The following is a 21954-nucleotide window of genomic DNA, read 5'->3' on the forward strand; positions in this document are numbered from 1 at the left end:
TCCTAATTCGTCACACATTTAATGTCCTCGCGAAACATTAATGATCAACGATTTCATTGATGCTTTACATACTACATCATTACATACAGATACATTTTATACAACTCACCTTTTATGGATACATTTTATACAACTCACATTTTATGGATACATTTTATACAACTCACATTTTATGGATACATTTTATACAACTCACATTTTACAGATACATTTTATACAACTCACATTTTACAGATACATCTCATACAACTAAACTGCATGAACTTGCCAACTTTTGTTGATGTTTTCAAACTTAACATGTATTTCAGGAAATTAGTGGACCATGCAGACATTTCAGTCAAGGAAAGCAAGTATCAAGACTCCATGCCACCATTTGAAGGGTTTGCCCGTTATATACCGCCTCTTTGCGGTGATATAGTGGTCAAAGCCTTGACATTTTAAGACTTACATTTTGATGTATAAAACAATGACAACTTATTTTCATTTGATGGTTTGTAACCAATACATTTACCTTTTGTTGCGTTCTTTTGAAACGATTATGACAATGGCATTGGAGCTTGTTTTTATTCATTTAGTATGTTCACTTATATTGTTATGCAATGAGAACCGATCAGATCACACCTCGCGCTTCCGCTACGAGCGGGTGTGACATGTTTATCCTTTACGTCCCGCTTGTGGTATGCGCATATAATGTATATATGTGTAGACGCTCGGGGGGGAAAGTGAAAGTGCACCAATTTGAACGTTATTTAACTAATTTCGTGAAAATAACGTTAAAAAGCGAGGGACGGTTAATCATGCATCATGTAGTGACGTTGATAGCCGAAAGACAAGGGGGTACATGCACTAATCGGCTTTTGTCCCAATAGCTGAGTGTTATGTGTCTTATGTCCAACGTTTGATGCAAAACTACTATCGAGCCGGGGGTCTTACTGGAAGTAGTCTCTCTATTCCTACGGGGTAGAGGTAAGGTTGTCTACATCTTACCCTTCTCAGACCCTACCTTAGTTACCGAGTATGATGATGATAATATCTTATATTTATCTTTATTTTGTGTTGTTTGAAGATTGTTATCATATGCGCATGTTGTGTTGTTAGTTTATCCTAATCAGCGACATATTACATACTTGTAACATAATCAACAACATATTACAAACTGGTAACATAATCCGAAATATTACAAACTTATAACATAAGCCGACATATTACAAACTCGTAACATAATCGGCGACATACTACAAACTAGTAACATAATACGAAATATTACAAACTCGTAACATAGGCCGACATATTACAAACTCGTGACATAATCCGATATATTACAAACTTGTAACATAACCGACATATCTAAATAACATATGGAAAATGCTATCGTAACATATTCTCCTTCCAAAATAAAGTCGAAAATATTAACACTTATACACGTTTTCGGTTTGATAAATAAATTTAAAAAATATATTAATTTAAATATATATGGGTCGTATAAGGTTATTAGGTTGTGAGATTAGTAGGAGCTAATTATTTTCATATTGTTAAAGTGCTAGGTTGTAGCATAAATCATCACGATAGATTTTACAAAGGATCCTTGTTAATTTTTAGGTCATGTGTAGTCATAAAGCCCCTTTATGGCCGTTATGCGACACGTGTCGTGCCACGTCGCACAGGGGCTCTATGAGGCGTTATATCACTAGAGCCCGTAGTCATAAAGCTCATACCTCATCATTACTCAATTAATTAATTTTCATTTTTTAATTAATTTCCAACTTTTTAAAATTAAAAACCATTTAATTAAATAAAAAAACATTACAATAAAATAAAAAAAAAACATTAAAATAAAATAAAAAAAAACATTACACTAGAATAAAATAAAATAAAATAAAAACATTATACAATCAAAGGTTCACTCCTTTTGTGCCAATGCCATCTTCAACGCTTTTCCGGTTAGGTGACCGTGCGATTTCGAGTAGAATTCAAAGTCATGAGCCCATTGTCTATCCCGCATAATCTCGGTCACTTCGCGGTTCTTTTCCATACGTTTAGTCCCGAGTTTGTGTATGTCTTGGAGTCGTTTATTTATCTCCGAAAATGCATTAGTCATTTCGGATCCCATCGACGATGACTCGGGCCTTTTCGATTTTGCACCGCTTCTTCTTCCGGCGGGTCGTGTTAGCACTTAGCTCTTCCGCCGGCTCTTCCTCCGGAATATCATTGTTCATGTCGGTGTTTCGATCCAAGATCGGGTTAGCGCATACTCCTCATCGGCTTCCCACAGTATTACATTTTTTTCGCTCAGGTGGTTTCCGTTTTCTTTTTATGTGTGCGTTTTGCTTTTCCTTTTTGCGTCTCCGCTACTTCCGGTTGTGTTTCCGGAACAACCTTGGGTTCGTGTAGTGGGGAGCCGAATGCTTGTGCCGACCCGAATGCTTGAGACGACCCCATTCCGTCCGTGTTTTGATTCGGGAGCCACCCGTATAGATTCGGGTCCCATGAGAGTGGTTGGTTCAAAAGGTTCATGAACCCGGTATTATGTTGATTATAATCGAAAAAACCGGATCCGAAAGGGGTGGGTCGAGTGGGAACCGGAGACACGTGGCGGGTAGGATTGCTAGTTTGGTTCGGATCCGCACTCAAACGGGGAGGAATAAAAACGCGGTTGAAGGCTTGCATTGTATAAAAATTGTAGTTTTAAAAAAAATGTAGAGAGAAAGAGGGTTTGAAGGTGTGTTGGTTTATAAAAAATTGGGAGATGGGGTTATATTTATAAGAAAGATGGAATATTAATTGAATTAAATTTTTTTTTTTTACTTTTGACCGTTTGCAACGGTTATATTTTGAAAATCAAACTCCAAAACGCCGTTATGAGTATAACGCTGACATCAAGATGAAGCCCCATAGCGCCGCCTGTCGTGGTGTGGCGGGCGCTATAGCCCAAAAAAACCCTCCTTCACGCCCAACTACGTACGACCTTAGAAGGTATAAGTGAAAGGTTTTGGTAAACTTATCATTCCATTGATAAAATAAGATACTGATGAAAGGTGTTTATGAACATATATCATGAACGTTTTTATATTAGATAACCATATCATATCACAAAAGAGTCAAAAGAACAATTACAAGAGAATCAGCGAACCAAACCAAACCACACTAAACAATATCATGAAAATTTTGTCCGCTTGACTCCGACGCAGCTAGTTACATATGGATCTAAAGTCTTCATTCTTAGCATAATAGTTACTAAATAGATTTTATAAAAGGTTAAGATGCTATCATGACGCGTTTAGGTGATTCTAGGCTTTCAACAAACATACCTGGAAATACATTAGCATTACCACCCGGGCCACCCACGATCCTTACGTCTCTGCGTCTTCTTTCATCTATATTGTACACAACCACTCCACCTTCTGTGTCTTGAAACACAATTTCCCGATTTCTTCCTTGAAGCAAATACACTGGCCAAACTCTATCTTCCTCCTCAAATCCATGAATACGCACCTTGGTCCAAGAGTCAGCAACACCATACTCCTCCATCACACAACACTCAAAACCCGCCTCGCTCCTCATAAACACACCGAGTTTCCCGCCAACATCAACCATGCTAGTAAACAAACCTCTGTAAAATCCAACTGAAACAGGAAATTTCATTTGCTTGAATTCTTCATTTGCTAAATTAAACCCAACAATCTCGAATTGTCTTGTTAACCAGTGAAGACTCTGGTTGATGAGAGCACCGTTGATAACATCATCCACCACGGTGTAATCGTGTTCATAGTAATTACAATCAGGCAATTTCCTCCATGAGTTGTTACGCAGGCTATAAACGCATACAAACGTCTCCTTGGAATCATGATAGCTGTAGGGGTTCCAAAACGACATCGAGACTATTTTATAATCGTCTGTGGATGAATCGTAACCGAATCCGTACCTAACATAAACCTCTTCATATTCTTCATATACGGGTGCAAAAGGGCAAAGAGGAACTTTCCAGAGGTCTTGTGTCATTGGATTCATCACGAACATCGTATTGTTTTCGTCTTTCGCTAGAAGGAGTCCGTTGCAGGATCCCAAGATCTCTTTCCACCGGAGCGGTGAGCGAATACCCAGTTCTTTTGCGGTTGCGGGTATATCATCGCTGTCGAGACGAGGGCGGGTATCGGTTATATCGATGGAGTAGAGTGATCCTGTAGTGGAAAGGGCAATCAATTGAGTGGTATGATGTGTTTGAAGGAGGTGGGTTTTGATGAAATGGGGGCTGGAAATGAGGGAGTTCCATGTCTTTGAAACGGACTTGAAGCGGGCAAGAGATTTGGGCGGCAACAGAGGGAGTATTATTGCTTCGGTGATCTCCAGGGGGAGGTTTTTGCAGGCAGAAGGAGACATAGCCTCTGATTCAACGATATGTATATATTCAACAACAAATGCATGTATGTATGTATGTATACAAAATGCGAAACTAATTCTGGTCTTACAAACTTGCCTGGTGATCGGAGAAACGCTAGTTCAAGAAACCGTCTACAAGATAGCAACTTCTTTACTTTAGTATACTTGCAATCTGCCGGTTAATCAATTTTTCATTATTATTATTTACTTATTTTAAAATGTAAGTTTAGTGTGTACACATTGAAATGCCGCGTGTACTACCCAACTTTAATTAGGGATTAGGGATCTAGTGGCTTGTTTATAACTTTTATTTTTGGGTTTTTTTTTTTTTTTATCGGAAGCTGCTAAACGTACCATTTTTCCTTTATTTTTACTAAACGTACCTCTTCTCTTAAGTTTCACATTAGTGGAGTTGTTTCCGGTACAAATCATATTTATCCTACAAACCGTAAGAACAGATCCTAACACTTAAAAAAAGTTAAATTAGCACATACTAAAATAATACATACATAAAAGTAGCACTTTTGAATTATATTAACACATGAAAATTAATCAAGATAATTAATTTTAGCACATATGTGAAATGATATCAACACTTTTTCTTTATCAGTACATTGAAAACAAAAGAAAGATCAAAATAAAGAATTAATTGCTTGTTAACATAATTATAAGAAATTCAAGATAATTGATATTATTTAGGTTATCATTTTATCATTTCTCTATAATTGGCTGGATGTCATATAACACTTTTTAAATGGTTTTTACAGTTTGTATACAAAATGTGGTTTGTATTTGATCCTACTCTCTTTCACATTAGTTCAACTTAAAGCTTTTTGTTATTGTGTTATCTTTTATTAGTATTTAGAAATCTTTATTATTATTTTATTATTAAATTAAAATAACAAAATAACAGATTGATTATCAATTTTTACATTGTTCAAGAATCAAGAAGGCAAAAATCTTGAAGAACTAAGCATATTCTGGTTTATTAAGTATTTTACCTTATGCACAGAATTTTTTTAATGATTGTATCATCTTGTAATGAATCTTGTTTTTTCCTGGATATTAAAAACGACCTCTTGTGCAAAGAGAAAAATATACAATATTTTCTGGATATGAAAAAAAGACCTTCTGTGCAAAGAGGAAAATATACCACCTGAAGGTACATAATAGAATTATATTATACATATATTATACATTATACATATATTAAAAAATAAAGTTTGTGAATAGTAAGTCCAGCCATCTTTTATAGTGCATATATACAATTTCATTTTGTACTCGTACATAATTTGGCTATTGGTTAAGTGGTTGGTGTGTTGTGTGCTTTCTAGTATTGACGCTGGTTCAAATCTCATCTTTTATCACCTTTTTCCCAAGTTTTTATCTTGCATACTTCCATTGATTCCACCTCCAACCCTTTTCCCTCTCCCGTTTTCCTCTTTTCTCACACATAGAGGGGAGGCCGACCATGGCGGTGCGAGGCGGAGCAATGATGTAATCGATAAATTCCTCCACGATTGTTCATCTCCTCACCGTCATGAACTCTCTCAGCCACTTCTCCTCCGGCCATTCTTGGTTTTTGGCGTCTTTTCTTTTTTGATTGAGTTGTGGCGCCGAAGGTGGGAGTGATGGTGAAGGCGAACGGTGGTGGTGGTTGGACGATTGGCGGCGGCGGAGGAGGGAATGGTGGTGAAGGTTGAAGTTTAGTATATATAAAAATCTTCTTCTATTTTCAACATGTTTCACAATCTTTAGGTACTGGGTCAAGTTCCTTTTGCTCAATTTCCTGTTTTTGCATAGTTTTTGCGTGTTTTTTTTATAGTTTTTGTGGGTTTGTGTTATTTGCACACCAGGTGTTTGTGTAAATGCCTGAAAGAACCATTTGTTGTAATTAGTCGTTTTTTCTTGAGTATTTCTTTCTGGGATAGATGGGAAAGGTATGTGTACGATCATGCAACTCGAAAGATGGATTCTTTCAATCTATGTGATACTGGTGGTCTGGGTCACCCGATTTGATTTGATACAAAAACAAAGAGTTTAACAAGGATCATAAATCACCCACCCCTGTTCAAAACACACCTCCACGGTTAGTGATCATAGCGAAAAACGACACTAAACCGTCGTCTCAGACTGTAGTCGATTTTCAAGAAGCGTACCAAGATGTTAAACAGTCTGAAAACATTGTGGTTGTGAAACAAGAGAGTAAATTGTCGCAGCATGTTAAAAAGCCGTATAACGTGAAGAGAATGTTAAGTGCAGGGTTACAAGCTGATTCCGTCTTGAAAACCAAAACCGGACATTTAAAAGAGTACTACAACTTAGGTCCGAAACTGGGTCATGGTCAATTCGGTACAACTTTTCTTTGCATTGAGAAAACTACAGGAAAACGCTTCGCGTGCAAATCAATCGCTAGGCGGAAATTACTCATCGAAGAAGATGTAGAAGATGTGAGATGGGAAATTGAGATCATGCATCATTTATCTGGACACCCTAATGTGGTGTCGATTCAAGGAGCGTATGAAGATTCGGTTGCGGTTCATTTGGTTATGGAACTATGTGGTGGAGGTGAACTGTTTGATAGAATTGCCCAAAAGGGTCATTATTCGGAACGAAAAGCGGCTGATCTTATTAGAAAGATTGTTGGTGTGATTGAAGCGTGTCATTCTTTAGGTGTTATGCATCGTGATCTTAAACCGGAGAATTTTTTTTTCGTAGATGAAGATGAAGATTCGCCGCTTAAGACTATAGATTTTGGGCTATCCGTTTTCTTTAAACCAGGTATGGTTTTTTACCATATATTTATGAACTGTTGTTAGCAACTTGAAATGAAGATGCATGATTTGTGCCTCTGTGTCATGCATCTAAATTCAACATGAAGGCCGTAGGGGCTGTACTCAAAAACAGAACAAAAACCTCTGGCGAATTAAATGATAAAAACTTTTTCGATCTCATACAATTGAGCTGGTTAGATCCATACAATTTTCGTTTAGTTTCAGGAAAGTTATGTTCTTAACACTTCTGTAATCTGCTGAGAATCATTTATAAGTGAATGTTAAATTGTTTTGATGGGAAGAATCTGTAGTTCGGGCAGGTTGGATAACATGTCAAAACAAGTTCGGGTCCAACGTGTCATTTTTAGTTCCAGGCCAAAAGGTTTCGACCAACAAAAAGAATATCCAATTTAAATTAAATAATATGTATAATATTTGGATGTGCTTTTGTTAATTGAAGTTGTAAACTTGTAATACTCACTTTTGATTGTTTCTTAGGGTCTCGAAGACACTGATTATGTAAGGAACCACGACTTCGCTCCACCACCGAACGTCACCACAGCTGCAGCCTGCAGTCGTCGGATGCTAACAAAGTCAAGTAACTTGTACCCAAAATCCGGTGACTACTTTGTACCCTTTTAATTTGCGTCTAAATCGACTGGTATGAATACATTGTGATTTTGATTTCTGTACATGTGCAGAAGCTGGTACAACAACCTTTTGTTTTGTATGAGATGTTCACAGAAAGTATATTTGAAGTGGGTTAGATTCAGCACCATGAGGATGCACATGTCATTTCACTTTTTTGTTAATGAACATCTGGCCATATTGACCAGTTGGCCTGAACATGCATTGTTATTTTTTTTTTTGTTGTGCATAGATTGAATTCACAAGGTCTCTTGATTCAGTTTAGTTAACTCAATGGCTGCTACTTCAGAAGCCATCCTTCAAGTGTTATGTAGTGCAGGGCCTAGCGTACATCATACGCGTTTATGCCCAAACAAGTAAAAAATTTTGGTTGCGACTAACGAGGGTTTAGGTTTTAAAAGTAAAGGGCCTGGTATAAAAAGTTCAAGGCGTAAAAGTTGCAACAAAATCTCTGCGTTTCTTCATCAAAATTGTTAGAAGCAGCATGATAAGAAAATGCTACATAGTTATTAACATAATAATGAAATCAGCATCTAATGTCGCGCAACGCGCGAATACCCGAAAACCCCTAGTTGCATTAATAATTGGTGAAGAAGTTTTAATCTACTCTAACTACTATAATTAATATAATAAAAGAAAATAACTTTTAAACATGTGTCATTCATTGAAGGTATCCTCAAATTTATATTTATTTAAATAAATAAATAAATAATAAATTAATATTAAATCTTATCATACTTTAATAAAATATTATCCTCAAATCTAAATTATTAATTTAATATATTTTTAAAACAAATACCTCTCTTATCTACTTATCTTATATTAAACACTAGTTTATAGTCCCGTGTGTTACACGGGTTCAATGATAAGAATGATCGTATTCGAAGAACAGAATAATTTCAAATTTTGAATTATTCTTGATATTGGACATGTTAAATATAAATTTCGATATAAACACATATTACCCTAACATAAATTATCCATACCAAGTTAAAGGGAATATAACATTACTGGCTAATAATGACGCATTTAAGCAAATACTTTATATTTATTTGTTACTTTAGTAATAATAATTAGATATACATAATATATACATATATAGGGTTGGGCTATATAGAAAACCCTAAATATTTAGGAAACCCGGGAAACTCAAAGCTCCCGACTTTTTTTTTTTTGAAAAAAATAACACATGTAATATACATGTTTTTAAGAGTTTTCGGCCAAAAAGATCAAAAAAGCGCCGAAGGGTTTTTTTTAAAAAAAAAAAAAACAAATTTCAGCAACTTTCAGCATTTTTTGTCTAACACATGTTAGTCAACGAAGTTTTTGAAACTTGTTTATTTTTTTTTAAAAAAAAAGTACTCGCCGCTTTTTTGTTTTTTTTGGCCCAAAACTCTTAAAAACATGTATATTACATGTGTTATTTTTTTCAAAAAAAAAAAAGTCGGGAGCTTTGAGTTTCCAGAGTTTCCTAAGAATATAAGGGCTTTCTGTCTAGCATTACCCTACATATATATTTATATAATAATTAAATTTATAAATTATGTTATCGTACGTAAAGAATATGAAGCAAATTCTTAAATCTCATCCTTATCTTGAGGAATGAGACGAAGTATAAAAAAATTGATGAACTTTAAAAATTTTGTATGATAACGATAAGGCTCTTAAGTCTTAATTGAGTTGGAGTTGGTGGCGATGGAGATGGATTATGGTGGGTATATCTAATTATAATAAAAGGTTTCAGTTAATGTCATATAATATTCTCTCTTTCAATTCATTAATAATATTATTTTCTGCTAATTAAATTTTGTTCGAGTTAATTGATTTAATAGATAAATTCATCCATTTAGTTGAAATAATCACTTCACTTCACTATTTTTAATATATAAACTCAAATCCGAGTGTTCTTATTTTAAATATTTGTTTGTGGTGTTGATATAAAATATTGATACATATAATTAAATAAATAGCATTTTTAATAACGTAACATCATGTTTTTTAGAAAATAACAACTAATTTTTTTTCAAATGTGAACATATCATTTGATTATATTTATACTTGGTTTACGCAAAACAGATAAAGTAAATCAAACCATATGCTTATCCATTTTAAGAAATAATAAAATCATAAACAATTTATATTATTTAATCATAAATTAGAATTAGATGTTAATGAATTAACAATATCATTAGTAAAATCAAGGAGAGAATGTCATGTATTATTATTTAAAGTTTTTTATTAGAACTAATATTTATATTTACTTGTTATTATATGTTTAGAAATATTAGATTATTAGATAATTATTAGATAATTATTAATATTATTACTACATTAATGGAGAAAATGCCATGTGGCATTTAGATGAACTCATTTATCATAGTTAGATGACATGTGGCATTAGAAAGACTCTTTTATTATAATTAGATATAAATAATAAATTAATATTAAATGTTATCCTAATTATTTAAAAACATAACTTTTTTTTATTATTTGGTATACAAAATTATGTTTATTCAACTCGAGTAAAGCACGAGGTTTTTAAGGATATAATTTTTTATTACTTGGTAGATTTTTCAATCCGACTATACACGGGTTTTTTAAAGATACGGCGTTTTTAGTATTTAATATACAAAATTACATTTATTTAGGATATATTTTTTTTTTATTATTTGGTAGATTTTTCAACCCGACTATACACGGGTTTTTTTTAAAGTTACGACGTTTTTAGTATTTAATATACAAAAATACATTTATTTAATCTGTGTAATACACATAGTTTTTAAAGATATAACTCTTTTTATATCTATTCAACACGTGTAATATACGGGGTTTTTAAGGATGTAATTTTTTATTATTTGGTAGATTTATTCAATCCGATTATACGCGGGTTTTTTTTTTTAAAGATATGACGTTTTTAGTATACAAATTTACATTTGTTTAATCTGTGTAATACACATGGTTTTTAAAGATATAACTTTTTTATTATTTGATATACAAAATTACATTTATTTAACCCGTACAATATACAAGATTCATAAAGATATAAGTTTTTATTATTTAATATATAAAATTACATTTATTCAATCCGTGTAATACACGGAGTTCTAACCTAGTAAAATATTATTTGAAGACATTAATAATTGTTGAAGAAGTTTTAATAAAATTTTATTTAAAGACGTTTTATTAAAATTTTGAATACATAAATGCAGTTTTTTTTTAATTGATAACTGTTATGAATATAAATATTATTATTGTGGTTATCAACTCCTAAAATAATTTAGCTTGTTTTCCAAGATTCCATCTCCTATATATATAGTCATTGTATTCTCTTGTATTGGATACACCTATTAATGAAATATTAATCTATTTTTCTCCACATCTCTTCTATATTGTTTAGCTATTAGGCTTGTTGTTTCACAACACGTTATCAGCATGAATTGCTTTTGGAGTTGGATCGCACCATCATAAGGTAAGTCGCTATTGTCTAATCAACCTTTCATTGTTATTTACCTTCATAAACGCACACCATATTGTAAGTCATATAATTTTGGTTTATGTTAGAGATTTGTTTTGTTTTTCTATTAAATCTCTCAAAAAAAAAACTCATATCATCACTCATAATATTTGGTTAAACAAGATTCATATTTATAATTTCAATAAAATAAGGAATTGCGTATTGTTGAATAAATCGAATTATAATTTTCTTTTACGTTTTAATATAAATGAATGTTATTCATACAATTATTTTTCATATACAAATTTCATGGATATCTTATGTGTTCGGTAGTTTATTTGTAAGGCTAACAGTATATATATATATATATATATATATATATATATATATATATATATCACTACAAGAAATTTGGTGCTTTAACAACACAAAGTATATGTGGGAAAAAACATATAGTGTGTTGGTAGTTGTCTTTACCTACACATAAATTAAGTGTAATGATGTGTAGACTCGTGACTGTGGATATAGGCCATTACCCACACATAAGTTATGTGTAGTTATATAGCAAGTTATACCTACACATATATGTGTGGCTAAAAGGCATTTATATGTGTGGTTAAAAGTACAACAATTTGTTTAGAAGGCAGGTGACGTAGCAGGTGACGTGGCATCTGACGTGGCAGGTGATGTGGCATCCGACGTGGCAGGTGACATGGCATCCGACGTGGCGGATGACATGGCATGAATATATGTGTAGGTAAAAGTAATCTTATATGTAGGTAAAAGTAATATTATGTGTAGATAAATGTTGAAGATGTGTTAGTATTGATCTTAATATGTGTTGAAACAAATGTAAACTAAAAGGCAGTATAATCATACATAATGTCACAAACGTCACCATTGATTAATACATGAAACAAAGTGCCAATTTGATTAATACATGAAACAAATGTAAACTACAAGGCAGTAAAATCATAAATAATCAAAAGGCCTGTCAACTTAACAAGAGAATCAAGAGTTGAATCTTGACCATTGTCAACCGGCAAGCACACCTGCACCAGCCACAGCTGTTAGCACCTCCACCCTTGAACAATGATTTGACACCCTCTTTTTTCACAATTTGGTTGAACGCGTCAAACGTGTTCTTGTACTTGATGGCTTCCCCAGATGTCATCATCATTCTTCTTCGCACTGTTTCAATCGGGTACAAGGCTAGACCAGCTCCGTTTGTGATCAACCAACCGAGCGCAAAGCTAGCAAAGAAATTATCCTGCAGTAAAATTGACAACAAACCGCTCCCAAATCAGCTTATGTATGTATACACACACACATATATATATAACAAAACTAACCTGCAATGATCCGGTGAGGAGAATTGGTTTGAGAGAGTCATACATTCCGAAATACATACCACGGTTAACAAAAATACCAGCAGCTGAAAGAGGGAACCCACGGTATAACCCAGCAATGCCGTCTGATGCGTATGTCTTCTTGTAAACGTCGATTAAACCATTGAACTGCCTCTCGCCACCCTTCTTTGCTGCCTTAGCGTCATTGGCTAAATGAGTTCTAGCATAATCTTGCCACCCTTCATTAGTGTTTTCACTTTCAGTGGTCTTTTCTTGTATCACGCTAAGACTGTCTCCTTCATCAATGGCTATGTTGCCTTCTTCAGGTGCATTGCCTTCTTCTTCAGCCGCGTTCCCATCTTGTTATGGCGTGTTGCCCTCTTGTTCAGGCGTGTTCCCATGTTCTTCATCACCTTTAGACTTCTGTAACAAGCTCCAGTACATGATATGCTTGCTGTTAGGATCAGAATCATCTTCGGGTTAACCTGTCAGCAAATTAAAATTCATTTTATAACCGTTTTCAAAAAGTTAGTTCATTTTTTCAATAACAGTACCTCAAGAATGTCCTCAAGAAATAAAAAGATTGAGCATCCAAGCTTTCTTACTAATTATATATGTTGCATTTAACTTCTTATCCTCCTCTGCAATTTCGACAAAAAAGAAAAAAAAACGTTACTTTCTTAAACTCGAATGCTTAACAGCTTAAAATGATACAAATTTGAATATTACCACTCTCGCCTTTGGTCACAAGACCCCAGTTGACAACCTTCTTTTTCACCGCGCTAAGAAGCTCAAGGAAGAAAACACCATCCGACAGGCGTTTATCCTAAATAATTAACAAAAAATTATAAAGCAGATACAGGATTTAAGGTAATAACTTCAGAAGACACGATTTGAGGTAATCAGAAAAAGTCAACCTTTGACTATTACCTTGAAGCTATCCATTTGTCTTTTCCCTGACTATTTGACTTTCATGTTGGCGCATTGTAGAATATCAGCATCAGTTATCTCTTTGCCTCGACCATGAGTTCTTAAGTTTTTGAGACGTTGAAGCATGCTAAATCTCATCAATTGCCATAAAAAAGCTGGGAGCAAATGCAATTTATTAATAACTTTCTTCATTATTCAGAACATATAATCATGTTTAATAACAAACCTATTATGAGTTTCTTGTTTCCTGAAACAATATCATCTCCAACAACATTTACAAGTGGAGAAGTTTAATTCCTTCCCAATCCTTACAACTTGGTTAAAATTCTCAACTTTTCTAAAAGGCATTTTAATTGGAGGTTTCGATGCTTGCTTCCAAGTAACCCAACCCGGGGCAAGTTTGTCAAGCACTTCAAGAAGAACCCATCTAAATGCAAAGGAATAAAAAACACAATAAGTGTTTGAATCATTTAACTATCACCCTTTTTTCATTTGGTAAGCATGAGAACCCGTTTTCCGAAACCTCACGGGACCACACTAAACAAGTCTGTAAGAAACCAAACAAGCCTTTGAACCTGGCTATCTCCAACCATTGCTGACAACTCAGGAGTTTTCTTTATATCAACAGTTGCTAGAAGTTGTATCTGACAAAAGCCAAACAGTTAGTTAACAATAAATATAAATACACATCTTTAAAAAATTTACAAAAAATAATAACATAAATTACCTTAACAATCTGAGAGATCAACCCGAGTAATAGGTGGGGCTGCAAACAGGAACCATAAGTAACAAAAAAATAGTACAGACTCAAGTTTAGATAATTGGTCACAAGTTATTTTTATATGAAAAGGCAATACGCAGATAAACAGTTTTCATGCTCAATCATGAAAAATCACTGTGCTTCACTTAACTTGCAGGGACGGTTACAAAACCATCATCATCGTCGTCATCACTAATATCATAATCGTGATCATTCTCATTAGAGGCAGTGCTCTGCACTGTGGTTGCTCTTCCCTCTGGCGGTGGGACTGGCGGGTTGGGTTGACTGCTATCACTGACCAAATGCTTTGCTGTTCACAGATTGAAACATCAAGAGAAAAAACCACCACCTTATGAATATTTTCAATAAGCAAACGAACTGCATATTATCAGAATCTTCATCACAATTGCTTTCACCAACCAAAATTCTCCTCGGTGAGCACTAATAAATTTAGCCTGAAATAATGTGGGTTTCATAAATTTGAAAACGGGTATATTTGTTGGGTAAATATGATATTATTAAGTGTCACACCTAAGACCATACGGTGTGGGGCATGGTTTCTGGCATGGAGGCCTCAACCACGCCACTGCACCACCCCATTGTTGGCGTTTTGGCTGGCGTGGAGGGAAAGGCGACTTGTTTTCCACCGGCGTGGAGGTTGGGTGATGTGTGATGTGGAGGCTTCTTATTGGGTGGTGGGTTTTTTTATTGATTTTCTTTGTTTTGTAAATTTAAAACAATTATAAAAAGTGTATGCCATGTGTGCCACCACGCCACCTTTCCACGCCCCTTCCCACCCCTCCCTTTTTTCCACCACGTCACTGCCACATACATAGTTCCAGTTTGATGATTTAACATATTTGAATTTCACCAATGGTGCTAAGAAATACATGATATGTGTAGCTTTAAATAAAACTAACTTGCCCACTTTTGTTGCTTGGTCCTATTATTTGTCTCAATTGCTTTAAATGTAGAATAAACAGGTAAAATAACTCCTACAGAACTGCAGAAAGAATGCAATATGTTACCTTACTAAATAAATAACATTCTAGCAATGATTACATTCAACACTTTTGTCCGCTTTTTAAATTTTTGAAATAAAAAAAAGTAAGTTTATCACAAGAATATTATATATATTTGAATAAACTGGTCTGGGAAGTATGCGTAGACTATGTCAACCTATTTGACCCGTTTGAGATATAATGCAACCCGAATCGACTTATTCATAAGTTAATTTGTCCAAAATACCCTTCAACATCCAAAGTTAAATTAAAAAGTGTTGAAAATTTAATTTGGAAAATACCTCTATAGCAGAAAAGCGGAAAGTTTAGCCAATATGCTTCACTAACGCTCCATCATCTTCCATAGCTGAAATATGCATAGTAATAGAATGAGTCTATAAATCCAATAAGGGTTTGTGGGCTGGCACAACCCAACCCGGCCTGGCCCATTTGAACATAAACTAACCTTCAATCTCTTCCATAGCCGGATCAGACCCCCTTTTAAGTTGAACTGTTTGAATGAAAAAGGTTAAATCAGTTAAAGAAAACGAAAAATCAGCACAGTATCAGAAGATCTCCGAAAGCAATAAAGATTAAAGCGAAAATTTCATGATAAAATTACCTTTTGAATGGATCGATTTGGGCTTAAACAAATCATGCAAAACGCGACATAAAATCAACAAATCACGCAAAATGAGACATAAAATTACCATGTAGTAAGCAAGATCAAGGATAGGGTAATTCCGAACATGGACATCGGCTTCCTTGTTAAACGCAGAGATAGCAACCTAGCGCACAAAATCAATTTGATTATTGCAGGGAAAAAAAATAAATAAAAAGCTAAATAAATGACCAGCAGATTAATGTTTTGGATAATTAAAGCTTACCATCACACATCTTATTAAGAAACATGTGCAACAAATTCCTGTCACAAATCCCACATGCCAAAAACGAGCATCGAAAGGTTTAAGCAATTAGATTCTTCATAATCCACAGGCCAAAATACACTTCCTGTCACAGGTCATACAGATGATAGATCCGACATAGATACACCCAAAAACAGTACCAAATCTGTTTGAAAAATCTTATAACATTATAGAAATTAACAGAGTATAAACATAAACTACTCAAATAATAAACAAAAATGGTAGATATAGATAAAAAAGGTACCAATCTAGCCACCAACCAAGCCCCGTGTCTTCATCATCGTTTTCCACCCATGACCACTATGGTTGAGGAACCCAACACATATCTGAAAGTATTACAAAGATCTAACTCAAGTAACAAACAAAAAACAGTAGGTATAGCCGTATAGGTGAAAAACGGTACTGGGAGTTTAAACACAGTCGATCTGGTGCCGGATAGAGAGAAATTCACGATCTAGTGTCATTGAGAAAGCCTGTCATTGAGAAATCCTTGATCTTGAATCAACTGGGATAATCTTGAATCGTATGGGGAAACCCTAGATCTGAACCGCTGGAGTGAAAGCGATGGGGGCAGATGTTTTGCAATTGAAAAACGAGAATTAAAAGTTGAATGAAAGATTTTGGCCGCCCAATTGAGGATGAGCGGGAAAGTGAAATTTATTTTTTATTTCATGTGCTTTAAACACTTGTACATTAGGGTAGGCGGTATAGTTTGTTTGAGTTAGGGTGTTTGAGTTTTCTATACTCAATGATATAAAGTCATGTCAACTCCCCCCTTCACTCCCCATTTTCTACTCAAAAACTAGGTATGGTTCAAGCACCCACTCAATTAAAAAATAAAAAATTTTGATTGGTTCTTCTCTTCTCTCTCATTTCTCTCTCTCCTCCATCACTCCTTCTCCACCTTCGGTGAATAGTCACCGATTTCTCTCCCTCTCTCCTACTCAAACACCCTAACTCAAACACTAGGGGTGGTTCACCGATCAATGACCCCCTTCCCCGAGCTTGGTCCTCGCAACCATACCGCCCTCCCTTATGTTTTAAAGGTGTTTTTAGTAAAGTGGCAAATTACCTTAAGATATCCTTCGGATATGCTTTATAATATAATATAGATATAGATAGTACAGATATATATATATATATATATATATATATATTATGTTACATATTGTACATTTCTAAATATGTGTAGGTATTTGTTTTGCCACATCACCTTATAAAAAAAATTTAAGTATCTATTTTATATGCATTCAACATCTACACATATTGTACATTTCTAAATATGTGTAGATATTTGTTTTGCCACGTCATCAAAAAATATATATTTACTTATTTTATATATATCTAATATCTACACATATTGTACATTTAAACATGTGTAGGCATTTAATTTGTCACGTCATTTTTAAAAAGATAAAATAAATACATATTAACTTAGTTTATCTACATATTTTTTAAAAAAAATTATGTGTTGGTAAACATAATCATTTACCTACACATATATTAGTTTTTGACATATGTGTAGATAATTTACCTACACATGAAGAAAATTTGCCACATGTGTAGGTAATTTAGAATTTAATCGATTGCCATTTTTGGGGGGAAATTTTCCCACCAACACCAAGTGTGGCTAAAATCCATTACCAACACATATTAAGTGTTAATCATTATGAAAATATATTATTAACCATTACCCACACATATACAAACATGTGTAAGTAAATACCCACACATTTACATGTGTAGGTAAATTATGTGTGGGTAAACACCTTAATTTCTTGTAGTGTATATATATATATATATATATATATATTGAATCTAATATACATACCAAAGCCATATTCAATTTTAAGAAAAACTTGAATTTATTATTTATATTCTTTCCTTCCATTCATTCTATCAAGTCGCAACATATAAACAAATATAGGGTGGAGATATAATAGGAAGTTTATTTCGCTAGGAAGCATAGGAAGTAATCATAGCCGTCCAATTAAACAATCTACGGTCTAGATCAAAATCAAATTAAAAACTGTCATTTAAACACGCTCTCCGGGCTTTCAAGGGTATAATCGTCAAAATCCAAAATAACCGCCGCTGAATATACACATAAACGCTTCGAAAAAAACTGCATTACGTTTTACACTTCCATTCAACGATCACACACATACAGAAATTTGAGAAAATCATACTCCATTGAAGTTCATGGCGTCGTCGAGAGATAATTTGAAGGTTTACATTCGAGTTACTAAAAAAAAACCCGTCTCTGAAAACCCTAAATCATCAAAGAAGCCGAAAACATCATCAGCTGAAGAGAATATAGAACAACAAGTAAATATTACCCGAAAATCAACAATGAAACAACAAAGTAGTAGAAAACGCAAAGAGATTTCAAACAATGGTAATTTTATGTATTTTGTCTTTTTAACTGAATTCAAGTTACGTTTTATGAAGTGCAACAGACCTAATATATCATATCCCTTCCTAAAATTGTTAATGAGTGATATCTTATCCCTATGTTAAGATTTTTGTTATTAGAGACTACATTGCGTTTTATGTTAAAACTATGACCTAGGGTTCTAATGCTTTTTATGGAATTTTGATATTGTGAACTAATGCATTTTATCTTAATAAATTTGAAGAAACAAAGAGATTATTATTATGATAATTGTAATCGAATTTATGATAGAGTATCTGTATGAATCATTGCGTTTTATCTTTGAATTTGCTTAGAAACATGTGTTGTTAACTATTGCGTTTTATCATAATACTATCAAATGCTTTTTTTAACTTGCCTATTGCGTTTTATATTAAAATATCATAAAAAACAAAAATGAGATTATGTAATGTTAATTTGGTGTGTTAAATAATATGATGTAAACTATTGCGTTTTATCTTAAAACTATGAATTACTGCTTTTTATCTTTATAGTGTTAACTAATGCGTTTTATCAAAAGAATTTGTTAATTGACATTGTTTCATTATTCTTTTTAAAGTTAAAAAACAAGAGGAAAAACAAAAAAGGAAAAGAAAGAAAGTGGTGATAGAATCTTCAGAAGATACAATTTCTGATCCAAAGGATGAAAATTCTAGTCGAGCTATAGTTCTGCATACTTCTAATCAACAAGTAAATTCAGGTAACATAAAACGCATTAAACAAATTTCATGAAAAAATATATGTTTCTAAAACACTTCAATGTATCAGATGATGATTTTGTTGATCCACCTCCAAGACTGAAAGAGACAAAAAATCAAAAGAAGGAAAAGGCAGAATCAAAACCAAAAAGATCATTGAGGAAAGATAAAACAGAAGAACAACCAGAACAACAACCATATTATGATTACGACGGAAAAAAATACACATAAGATGTGCAGTCAATAATCTAAAAGATTATATTGAAAGTTTGTCAAAGGAGCAAAGGAATGTTGTTAGAGAAATAGGGTTTGAGAGCATACTATCATTCAAGCTGCATTCAGTTCCACGCAAATTCGGATATTGGCTAGTAAAAAACTTTGATGCTGAAAATGATCAGATAAATATAGGAGATGAGAAGATAAATATCACAGCTGAATTGATCCAAAAGGTATTTCAAATACCAAATGGAAAAACAGAGATTGAGGAAAAATTGAGGCCAAAAGATAATGATCTTATTATTAAATTCTGGCGCGGACAATTCAGCAAAGATATTTTGAAGAGAATGTATGCAGCCAACTTGATTACACATTTAAAATCAAGAAATGAGCTTGGAAGAATGTTCAAACTAAACTTCTTGGTTATATTTTTTACGGTCATGGCAGAGGCAATGCAAAGTAGTAACGTTAATCAAAGATTCCTGCCATCGATGAAAAGTGACAAAAAACCCTAGGATTTTAATTGGTGTGAATATATTCTGAAAGTTTTAAGGCGTACAAGAAGACAATGGCCTGGAAATGACAAGCTCTTCAATGGACCTATTGCATTGTTAGCGGTATGAAATCTGATCTTTCATTATTGCTACATATTTGCTGAATGCTTGTTTATGCTGCTTGTTTATATTCTTTGTTTAAAATATGTTTCTTTAAAACGCAATGTATATAATGTTACAAAACGCAATGACTTGTTTATATTATTTGTTTGTTTGTTTAAAACTATGCTTTATTAAAACGCAATGTTTGTGTAAAACGCAATGTATTTAAAGTTACAAAAAATTAGTTGTGTAAGTTGTCTTTAATGATTTATATTATAAAACGCAACAAAATTAGTATTGATTATTTTTTTAAAACGCAATGATTCATACAGATAATATATGCTTACAAAAAACAAGGATTTGACGATGCTGAAAACACTGAAGAGTTCTCTCTTGATAAAATTGACTCTACAACATTACAAGAATTTGAAGATGAATTGGAAATTGCTGCGCGAAATGAGGGGAGAGTTCTTGTAATGGATAAAAAGAAAAAAGAGAAAAAAGTCAGAAAGAATAACAAAAAAAGAAAGATGAGGAGGATGAATTTTATGTTTATCCATCTGAATCCGAGAATGAAAACAAAGAAATTTTGCAAGATGAATCTGAAGAAAAAGATGAAGAAGATGCTGAAGAAGAGAATCAAGAGAATGTTCAAAACACCTTACTTAAAGCTGCAACCCACTGGATTGAACAAGAGAATCAAGAGAATGTTCAAAACAGGCCACTTAAAACCAATAAAACTGACATAACACATACAGAAAGTGGAGGATCATGGGGGCAATTCTTCATTAAACCATCAATAGGAAATAAAGATAAACTGTGGGCAAGGACAGTCAATGCCGACTGCGTAATTTCATGCCATCACAAAATCAAAGTGAAGGTCTTTCTGACATTCATTCAACAAAAAGTGGCGACGAAAATATGAAGAACATTGAAGATAAAAAAATCAAATGAAGAATATGTTGTGAATGCCTTGGATATTCATTTTAAAGGATTTGAAGAAATTTTTGAAACCATCCAATTACGCATAGATGAGATCGTTGAAGAATATCCAAACAGTGAAGCTGTTCATAACAAAGTAAACGAATGGGCGTCATTGATTGAAAAATTCAACCTTCAAGTTAAAAAGCACAAGAAAGTTAATATTGATTCAACTCTGATGGAAACACCATCAAGATTTCTAAATTTGAGCCAAAATGAAGACACTGAAAATCAAATCATTTCAACTCCATTGATTATAAAACGCAATGATCATGATGCAAAATGCAATGAGGATAACACATCTGTAGTCCAGTCCTCCAATCCAGAAAAAATCAATGACAATGACCCTGCATCTATTCTGCAAACACACATTGAAAAACCTTCAATGGAACAATCATCATTTAGCGAAGAAACTCCATCATTAATGTTGGAGATGATCAAAAAGACAAATGAAGAAGAAAAAAATCAAATCAAAAGAAAATACAAGATAATGAGGTACCATCCTTTGATTTGAAAATTTCTCAGTTGTCTTCAAATGTTGATGAAAATGAAGTTGAAGTTGATGCTACTCGCCACGCTGCACAAACCGAAATTCAAGCGGAATCTGAAAATAAAACAATCGAAAAAGATGTTCAAATTACTGGGATACAAACAATGTTTGATAGAATTGAAGAACAGGATACTGAAAAGGAAATCAGTGATCTAATTCAAAACATATCATTCCTCAACCCACAAGAAGATCCGTATAAAACACCTGCAAAATCACTTCATCAAGAACAACCAACAAGTGATATAAGCAAAACAGAAGAA

General features: G+C 33.5%; 2 protein-coding genes and 2 pseudogenes across 3 annotated transcripts; 1 reads left to right on the forward strand and 3 right to left on the reverse strand.

Annotated features, from left to right (window-relative positions):
- Positions 1-3060: 3060 nt before the first annotated feature.
- Positions 3061-4377, reverse strand: LOC110878509 (F-box/kelch-repeat protein At3g06240). Its single transcript, XM_022126820.2, has one exon. The coding sequence runs from the start codon at positions 4375-4377 to the stop codon at positions 3256-3258; it is 1122 nt and encodes a 373-aa protein (XP_021982512.1). The 3' UTR covers positions 3061-3255.
- Positions 4378-5683: 1306 nt separating this feature from the next.
- Positions 5684-8106, forward strand: LOC110878508 (calcium-dependent protein kinase 25). 2 transcript variants are annotated; one of them, XM_035977561.1, is made up of 4 exons: positions 5707-6135; positions 6234-7158; positions 7650-7770; positions 7853-8106. In XM_035977561.1, exons 2-3 carry the CDS (start codon positions 6627-6629, stop codon positions 7664-7666), a joined length of 549 nt encoding a protein of 182 aa, XP_035833454.1. In that variant the 5' UTR covers positions 5707-6135; positions 6234-6626; the 3' UTR covers positions 7667-7770; positions 7853-8106. The 2 variants fall into 2 exon arrangements, with proteins under 2 accessions (XP_035833453.1, XP_035833454.1); XM_035977560.1 differs by having other exon boundaries at positions 5684-7158.
- A 4023-nt stretch (positions 8107-12129) lies between these two features.
- Positions 12130-12965, reverse strand: LOC110876266 (annotated as a pseudogene).
- On the reverse strand, positions 12957-15206 carry LOC118479365 (annotated as a pseudogene).
- Between the last annotated feature and the right edge of the window lie 6748 nt (positions 15207-21954).

This window comes from Helianthus annuus, chromosome 9 (assembly GCF_002127325.2).
Source record: "Helianthus annuus cultivar XRQ/B chromosome 9, HanXRQr2.0-SUNRISE, whole genome shotgun sequence".
In the NCBI taxonomy this organism is placed as follows: domain Eukaryota; kingdom Viridiplantae; phylum Streptophyta; class Magnoliopsida; order Asterales; family Asteraceae; genus Helianthus; species Helianthus annuus.

Bases quoted from the DNA above. Each gene is read 5' to 3' on its own strand.
- LOC110878509 (XM_022126820.2), bottom strand. From the start codon at position 4,377: ATGTCTCCTTCTGCCTGCAAAAACCTCCCCCTGGAGATCACCGAAGCA.
- LOC110878508 (XM_035977560.1), top strand. From the start codon at position 6,627: ATGTTAAGTGCAGGGTTACAAGCTGATTCCGTCTTGAAAACCAAAACC.